General features: G+C 39.6%; 1 protein-coding gene across 1 annotated transcript in view; it reads left to right on the forward strand.

Moving 5' to 3' along the window:
- LOC108972031 (proton-associated sugar transporter A-like) overlaps positions 1–1,418 on the forward strand; it is a 91,255-nt gene extending 89,837 nt beyond the window's left edge. Inside the window, exon 7 of the mRNA XM_018938459.1 lies at positions 1,359–1,418. Coding sequence (XP_018794004.1) covers positions 1,359–1,418 — 60 coding nt within the window. The remainder of the gene's footprint in view (positions 1–1,358) is intronic.
- The last annotated feature ends 8,436 nt before the right edge of the window (positions 1,419–9,854 follow it).

The following is a 9,854-nucleotide window of genomic DNA, read 5'->3' on the forward strand; positions in this document are numbered from 1 at the left end:
ATTGTAGAATAAAAAATTCCATCAAATGTCAAAACACAGGCCAGATTACCCTATTGACCCCTTAAAGTCTACTAAAAGCGCTATAAATCAATTAATAAATACGCCAGAGGCATTATATAATATTATACTTTACTCCCGAGATGATATCAGAGGGCTTTAGAGAAACATATCTCATGGTATACACCACATTCGGTATTTAATACTCTTTTGACATTGCTATGCTACATTGTGAAAATGAGCTACGTCGGACTGCAACCAATTCTACAATTCAATCTTAAATTTCATTTGATATATGTTAGTTATATATATCTTAAATTTGAAATTAAAATTTAATGAACATGTTTTCTAATAACGGTGTGTTTTTAAAATCGGATGAAAACATGTCCTAGACACAATATAACTAACAAGCCTGGAGGTATTATTTCGGCTTTAATTCTTGCAARTTGCAATGGATGAAATGTTCCGTTATAGCTATTTTTATTGGTTTATAAAAATATTTGTCAACATCTGAAATTATGTATTTTCATGGCTTTAATCCTTGACAATTGTGAGAGTATTATACGTTTATACCTACCCTATGGTGATCATATGAGATATATGTATATATGTACTTTAGAGAAGGTTCATGAATTTTGGAATATATCCCGCAAACACTAAGCGATTGGCGCTATGACTTGTTAAATGTCATTGCGAACGCAAGGCGAACTGGAAATTGCAATGGTTTGAAGTCAAACGGAAGATCAAGCCGAGTCATTGGTATTTGAGGAATACATATATTTTCACCTGCGTACTTTCTGTTAATAATGGTGGCCTCAATCAAATGCGGCATAAGTCTTTTTACAGAAAGTCGAGTACCATTGCAAAGTCGCGATGGATTCAAATTACACAATATCAAAGTACGCTGTACCAACTTTAAGTTGCAAGTTATGTGGTGGAAATCCTGGTAACTCCAGCGAGCTCAAAAACTCGGTTGGCTACTTTACTACATCATCGGGATTTGTTATGGAATCAACGGATTTTTATCTCACCAAATCGCCAGCAATTTTTGATTGAATGGTGAAATTCAGTGCGTGTACATCATTATTTTTTGCGGCAAGAATTGCTCGCTGACTTAACTAAGCATATTTCTGATAATTCTCACTAATGTTTGGGAAAACATTTTCAATAAGAGAATTGAGAGTCTACAAATCGGCAAAAGTCGTTGGTTAGAGTAATTAATCCAGATGTCGCATCAACTGGGACTTTTCTATTTCCAACAGCTAACAATTGTTTGRAAAATTGTGCAGCACTTTGATCATTTTGAAGCTGAATTCTCATATTAGTGGTTAACGATAACCCTTTTACGTTATTCCATAAAGGTGATGCCTTCAGGTAAACATTCAATTCATCTGCAGGCGTTCCACGCGGAATTACTGTGAACGTCTGCCTGAAATCGCCAACAATATCATCAAGCCGCCAAAGGTGTTGTTATTTCGCCGAAGATCCTTCAGTGTGAAGTTAAGTGCTTCAAGTGATTTCTTATGTGCCATTGTGCACTCATCCCATTGCACTGGATCGGGAAATTTTGCATGTTGGAGTATCAATTGTGTTTGTAAATTTTGCTAGAAGAATAAGTTCCCGGCACTCACCTTTAATGCGATTGAATTCGATAGCGACGGAAAAAAGTTAAAGTTGGTCGGTTGCGTATACGCGAACGATCGAGAGAGAAAGAGTCTCAGCGCCGTCCGTCAGTCCCTTTTGTAAATTGTGTTCGGTGTCCTCGTGTGTGTGGTATGGAAGGTGTTATATATATATGCTCATACGATGAAGGTGATGTTTGTAGTGTGTTGAGTATGATATGTGGATTATGTATATGGTGTAGGTATGTTAAGTGTGATGTGTGGATGATGTAAATGGTGTAGGTGTTTTATATTGTAAGGGGGGTCAAAGACTCATTTAGCTATCCCGCCCGCCCTAGGCGACTGTTTAGCCTAGAAGGCGCTGCAGCTTTTGCAGCGGAGCGACAACGCTTCTCCGACCCGTGGGGCCACGAGGGGGTGGCCCAGGCTGGCGACGCCGCAACGAGGTTCCACTCCGCTGGGGTATGACACGATCAACGGGTGGGAGTTGGCATACGCGGCCGCGATGGTTGGGTGGCCGGTTGAATTCGCGAGATGAGCTGCGATGTATCAGCGTGTGGCGCGGTCGGTGACACATTTGGCACTGCCCCCGTGACTCATACTTTGGAGTCGCATGAGCGTGCGACAGGCAGTTGGGGCAGACAATGTGGGCGTGGACAGAWGGAGTACCTTATCTGGAGGGTCTCCGAAGTCCTTGATGTGGTCGGTTGTAGTCGGGTGCCATCACGAGATGCGGGTGCAAGTACCGCTGCAGGCGCGGTTGCCGGTGCAGTGGCCGATGCTGTTGCAACTACCGTTCGGAGCGCTGGTGTAGGCCCGTTGCGTGACACATTGGTAGCCGTCCGAGCGGTTGGCGTATTTGCGACTGGTGTATCTACACCCATGTTAATCTGTGTGGAGAAGATTGTTGATTATAAATTTCTATCAGATAAGCAGACATGGTGATCGTGCCACGATATGTGGAATGAACGTGTCGTCGTATCGAACGAAATTTTTTTGTTAATATTATTGGTTATTCGATACTTCCTGTTAATTCGAAGGGGTGTTACTGGCGTATTTCTCGTTTTATTGTTAAATTTAATGACTTTATTATATCGCGGTTTTTTTTCGGTTTTCGGAATTGCGATCGTCGGGGGTTGGTAGAAAGCACAGCATCACGGGCGGTCTGGTTAGTGTTTCGTTTTTTGAGATCCAGGACTCGTATTTGACCATCGGAGCCGAAATGTAGCTTTTCTATGCGGCCAAGCCGCCACTCAATAGGGGGTAGACAACCATCATGGATAATGACACAGTCTCCCAGTTTAGGCACTTGTTCAGGAATTTTCCAACGCTATCTTTTGCGGAGATCCTTTATGTAATCGTACTTCCATCGGTGGCTGAAATCATGATGGAGAATCTTAATTCATTCGCATCGATTTAATAGGGATAGCGACTCCACGCGTGGCTCAGGAATTGCCTTTCTGTGGCTCGCTGAGATTCAATAAAGATTTGGCATTATTGTTCATGAGTTTTGATGGGTAGCCACGTCGAGCGACGAAGCGATCAAATGTTGCTAGAAAAGCCTCCGTCGTCAGATTACTACATAGCTCAAGATGTACTGCCTTTGTCGTAAACCATAAGAAGACAGCCACATAGGCTTTCATGAAAGTGGGAGACCTTAACGTAGATGCCTTTACCTGGAAAGGCCCAGCAAAATCAACACCTGTTGTGGTGAAAGGCAGAGCGAGATTRCAGCGTTTAGGTGGAAGTGCTGCCATAATCTGCGTTCGCATCTTTTGTATGTGCATAGTGCAAATCTTGCATGTGAAGATGCACTTCTTGATTATCGGCTTAAGGCCGGGGATATAATACTTCTGGCGTATCATGTGTTGCATGAGGCGATGTTCGGCGTGTAGCATTAAGATGTGGATGTAGTTGAGGAATAGTGTGGCAAATGGTGATTTCTCTGGAATTATTATGGGGTGGCGTTCATTGTATGTTAGGCTCGAATTAGCAAACCGGCCATTGGCACGAAACAGACCTTTCGTGTCCAGAAATGGGTTTAGGACTAAGAGTGAGCTCTTTTTTATCAATCGGCTTCGATTCTCTTAGTAGKGATATATCGCGGCTGAAGTAACGCGCTTGCGTATATGCGAAAAGTGCGACCTTTGCCTTTTGCACCTCTAGGTGCGTCACTGTATTGCATGAAAAATTATGTGATCCTTTGACTCTGCTTTTGAGTTGCTCGATAAATTTGAATACATAAGCAATTCCTCTGAGAACTCTTGGAAACGATAAACATAGTTCACGGATGTCGGCATTATCTATTAATGTGTGAAATGTGGCGATTTTTCGACCTTCTGCGGCGAAAATGTTGCGTATGGGGGATTGTGGCCAAGATCAGCCATCGGGGGCCATTCCACCAGAGGGTGGTGGTGGCAAGGTGCAGTAGCTTGCACCCTCTTGTACCTATATCGGCAGAATTGTCAGCACTGCCTACAAAACGCCATGTGGCTGATCCCACTAGGTCAAGTATTTTAAGTTTGTAATATTTTTGAGCATATTTGGATGATTTTCCGTAATATTTTTTAATGGAAACTCTGCGGAATTGAGGGCTTTTATTATCTGTGATAAGTCCCCCTATGCTTGTGGAAGTGTGTGACTTCCAGACAAAATATTGTCTACATACGTTTGTGGTTTCAAAATTGTCAGAAGAAATTCTGACTATGTGTTGTAAAAGACTGGTGTGGGATCTTCGGAACATAATACGCTGAAAATCTTGGTCGTTTTTATGTACAATCCAGATTCAATTCGTATTTGAATATACGCCAATTTAATATCAGAAGCATTCAATCTGGTTGGAGTGTGGGTCCCGTAAATAGGATAGGATTTAGGGAATTCCCCGAACTAGTGGTTTTCGAGGCATTAAAACCACTCTTACCTTTGTTGTTTTTTTATACTCTCAAAACAAAGTTGCTAAAGAGAGTATTATAGTTTGGTTCACATAACGGTTGTTTGTAAGTCCTAAAACTAAAAGAGTCAGATATAGCATTATATATACCAAAGTGATAAGGGTGACGAGTAGAGTTGAAATCCGGATGGTTGTCTGTCCGTCCGTCCGTGCAAGCTGTAACTTGAGTAAAAATTGAGATATTATGATGAAACTTGGTACRCGTATTTCCTGGCTCCATAAGAAGGTTAAGTTCGAAGATGGGCAAAATCGGCCCACTTCTATGCCCACAAAATGGCGAAAACCAAAAACCTATAAAGTGTCATAACTAAGCCATAAATAAAGATATTATAGTGAAATTTGGCACAAAGAATCGCATTAGGGAGGGGCATATATGGACGYCCCCTACTAAGTTTTTTGTACATATCTCGGAAACTGCTATAGCTATGTCAACCAARCTCTACAGAGTTGTTTCATTCAGGCATTTCCATATACACTTCAAAAATGGAAGAAATCGGATAGTAACCACGTCCACCTCCCATATAAAGGTTATGTCGAAAATTACTAAAAGTGCGTTAACCGACTAACAAAAAACGTCAGAAACACTAAATTTTATGGAAGAAATATCAGAAAGAAGCTGCACCCAGGCTTTCTTTAATAATTGAAAATGGACGTGGCGTCGCCCACTTATGGACCAAAAACCATATCTCAGGAACTACTCTACTGATTGCAATGAAATTCGGTACATAATAATTTCTTAACACCCTGATGACATGTACATAATATGGGCGAAATCGGTTCACAACCACGCCATCTTCCAATATAACGCTATTTTGAATTCCATCTGATGCCTTCTCTGTAAAATATATACATTAGGAACCAATAATGATAGCGGAATAAAACTTTACACAAATACGGTATTTGATGTGAGAGTATAAAATGTTCGGTGACACCCGAACTTAGCTCTTCCTTACTTGTTTTTTGTCTGGCTTTACTACTTACTTTAAGGTAAAAGGCGTAGTATTTGCCGTTGACGATTTTCTCCCCTGGGTTTACTTCCTCCATATGATTCAAATGAAGGTATTCTTCTAACACACCATCAAATTAAGATTTTGGTTCACCTTTTTTAAGTAGGTTTCTTTCCATACTTAAAAACTGCTGTATTGTAGAAGTGCGAGAGTGACCTAAGGCGAGTGTGTTAGGAAATTGTTGCTTAAGTGCTAGTCGTATGACGTACCAACCATTTTCCGATCTAGTATGTAGTTATGGCTTTCTAAATCTGATCTTGAGGGGTTGTGACTGATATGGGAGGGAGTTCTTCTAATTCCCAAAATTTTTCAATTGTGAATTGAGGTACTCGTTTGAGACCTCCTCAACTTGAGTTCTCAATGTTGTAACTGGTTCTGCAACTTGTACACGTAGGACCCAACCGAAAATGGTATTTTGCGCCAGAAGTGTGTTTGTGATTTTCTCAATACCTTCGAATATTATCTGTGGTATGAGACCGCTGCCTAGTAGTTAGGTGTGAAACCTTTTGCGAATGCTTGCTATTTATGTGACAGCTGGGTAGCATATTGTTTAATTGCGGTAAGACAATAGCTTTTGCTTGTATGCGCTTATCCGCTTTGGGGGAAAAGAGGGTAATAGGGCATATTTTATTTGAGTTATAAACAACTCTTCCGCCCATTTCTGTGGTTTCAAAATTGGCCAGTTTTGTTGGCACCTGTAGCCTGTTTTGTGCCCTAGGCGCTATAAATGATCGTTGTGATCCTTAGTCTATTAAGGCTCTGAGTTTAAACAGTTCTCCTCGGTGTTCGATGGAGACTAGTGCTGTGGGTAGTAGTACCCTACTGTGATTTGCGCTATGTAGCATTTGGGATTTTAACGCTTTTGAGCAGCATGGTGCTTCTTGGCAGTTTTCAGAATTTGTTGTTACAACTAAACCTGTTGCTCTTTTTCTGTTTGGGCTGTTTGGGGGGGGGGGTGAATTATATGTTATATGAATAATGCCTTTTATGGCAGTAAACGCAGTTAAATTTGGTTTCACAATCTTTAAGTGTACACGCATGTGACAAACAGTTTTTAGATAGACTTTTCGTTCTTTTCGCACGATTTGAGCTTGTGACCGTCTCTACAAAGTTCGCGTGACGTTTGTTTATGTTGTTCGAATGTAAAGGATTGATTTTTAAAACAGCTTCTATTTAAATTATTGTGGCTACTTGCTTCTGGTCTATTGAAGCTTCTGTTGAGGTCGTTTTGAAAGTTTTTCGTTCTCCCTAGTTATTTATCTACATTTGAACAATCTGAAACAGTGGATTGAAGCTTTACGAATTCTTCACTTGTTTCTTTCTCAATTTTTGGTAAATTCATTAGTATCGTCACTTGCTTGTCGACCAATATTCTCTCGTTTTCGTAACGTGCTTTTAGAGCTTCCCAAGCAATATTAAAAATTTCGTCATTGAGAGCGAACTATTTGACTATTACGCCTGATTTGACGTTTGTATCTGAGGTGATACAATTTCTGCGCTTGTGATAATTTAGGATGGTTTATGTACACAGCTGTAAACATGTCCCGGAAGGACGGCCGCTGTTCATGACCACCATGAAATATATCTATGTCGCATACTGGAACTTTAAAGTGAATGCCTGAATTCGTCTCTTGGGCTTGTCTTCGTGGCACCTCTACTCTCGGTTGTGGAGTAGGTGCAATTGATTTCATTAGTTTTAGTTCCTTTCCATGGGGGGTGTTTTTTTTTACGTGGCGGGTCCCAAACYCAGCGCACAATCTTCGGCGTCGGGAAGCTGCAATCGCAACAGACAGCCGAACGATTATCTTCTCGGCTTGCACTACTGCTCTCTAAGAGCACTCGTCAACAACTGGGTATAAGGGAACTGTGGGACGGCATTTCAAACTCCTTACGTACAGTTGCAACTGAAACCTTTGGTTTTAGGAAAATACAAAAGAACAGCTGGTACGAAGAGGGGTGCCGTGTCGCAGCGAAGAGAAAAGAGGCTGCCTACGATCGATCACAACGCGTGCGGGATGAGATAGATACCGAGAGTTAAAGAGGGAAGCAAATCGCATTTTTAGACAGAAAAAGAAAGAGGCCAAAATGCGTGAGTAAGAAGAGCTTGATAAGCTGGCCGACAGGGATATTACTATTGATATCATCGGCCTTAACACCCGCGCCGTTAGTTCTCCTTTCTCTAGACTGGACAAGGAAGCAAAGCAGATGGGTCTCCAGTGAACGAGAGCAAGACGAAATATCTCCTGTCATCGAACAAACAGTCGTCGCACTTGCGACTTGGCACTCACGTCACTGTTGACAGCTTTGAAGTTGTAGTTGAAGTTACAATATCTGAATCGTGATCCTTCTCTATGATATACTTACGTTCTCCTTTATAGAGAAGGTCTAACTATGAGAAGCGTGTGAACTGTCAAAAGCGATGAGGCTTTTACTTTTATATGTACATATGTTTATATATAATCAAGTGAATTGATTTTCCACAAATCGATTAACTTATTAATTAACTAATTTAAAATAAGACCAAAATTTTAAATTATATGCCATGTTTGATATAGTAGATATACATTTGCTATTTGTATAATAAGAATAAATACATAAATAGATACATACATACATACATATATCTGTGTAAAATACTATCATAATATATAAAAAACTAGTAATATATATGTATTCATAATAACTCATACTTTTTATAGTTCAAAACTTAAATATTCATATGCACATGCATCATGCATACACGTTCTTATATATCTATGTACATACCAGAGAGCTGCAACGATTATGATTAAATCAAAACAATGAATCGTACCAAAAACACAATCAAATCAATTCAGTTTATCATAGACAAAATTGTTGATCAATTTGAATACCGATTAATGCCAACTAATTTGATGCAACATGAACAATGTGTTCTTCGGCAATCACGATCGAGTAAAGGATATGGCTTACTGCGGTTTAAATCATATCATGTCAGTTCTTGGCGTTGCGATGATTGCTTGATTCGATCGAATCTGTAACTGCGTGTAATAGCCTAGACAGATGGCAGACGGATTAACTGCGCACTTAATCAAATCCCAAGGCGACAGACGGCAGCTATGCGAGTTTGAARCTCTCGTAAACAGCTGATGCCACTATAATAATGTTTTCAATGAAAATAGATAGAAGGTAAACATTGCGGTTGTTAGCCGACCAATTTTTACAAAAACATATCAACACGTTATTTTTAAAACTGCATCATAACATAACATCATAAAGTAAAACTTCTTGTTTTATTATTGAAAATTTGTAAGACATCTGTCAGTGTTGCTTGTTTATATATATGATATACAACACGAACGCTGTGGAAAATTTCAATAATTGAAGTCTGAGTATGCATCATTTACAAGTATTATCTGCCAATGCGAACGTTCATAAACAAAACATGTACTTTTATAAGCTGGTCATTAGTGATTCAAGGTTGTTCTCTATCGCTGATTTGAAAACAAACGGTTCGATTCATGGACATAAACATCTGCTGTAAACACACTGGTTGATAGATCGCGCTAATGTTTGGCATCATAATTAAGAACAGTTGTACAAATCTAAGAAAAAAATTTACCTGTCTTCTATATAAGCGGGAGATTTAATTGAAGAATTCCCGATACTTTCTGGACAAGTGTATATATTAAAATAATTAACAAGCAAAAATAAGTATAACAAAGGTATGCGCATGAATTTTTGAAGTACATAGTATAAAAGAAAGTCGACTGTTCTGTCCCTATGTCCTTTTGTATGCTTAAATCTTGTAAACTACGCAACGGATTTTGATGCGGTTTTTTTAATAGGTACAGTGATTGAAAAGGAAGGCTTATATGTATAATCATCTATTAAATAGTGGAGACATACTGTTGTGTTTGAGTTTTCTTATGTGATGTAAATAATGAATTTTTTTCCGCTTACGCTGGGCAGGCTGAACCCTATGAGATTTATCAAAACAATGTGCTAAGTAATAATGTACAAATTGAAAAGGTCTACAGAAAACTCCGCGATAGTATATGTTTATCTCTTATGGATATCCCACAATAAACCTTTTTTTTTTTCATTTACTTTTTACGACAAATACGGGGTCGGCGAGAGCGTGCCTTTAAATAGTGCATTGGAAGCCGGGTCTCTCCCTACAGCACTTTGAATTTAGCAGCGATTGGGCGCGTTTATTATCGGAGCTCTCTACCGAGGAATATTTAAACAGAAACGATGAAGTATAAGTACATATGCGTRCTATTGCAAACTGATCTT

Source organism: Bactrocera latifrons, unplaced genomic scaffold, assembly GCF_001853355.1.
Source record: "Bactrocera latifrons isolate USDA-ARS-PBARC rearing strain unplaced genomic scaffold, ASM185335v1 scaffold_371, whole genome shotgun sequence".
In the NCBI taxonomy this organism is placed as follows: Eukaryota; Metazoa; Arthropoda; class Insecta; order Diptera; family Tephritidae; genus Bactrocera; species Bactrocera latifrons.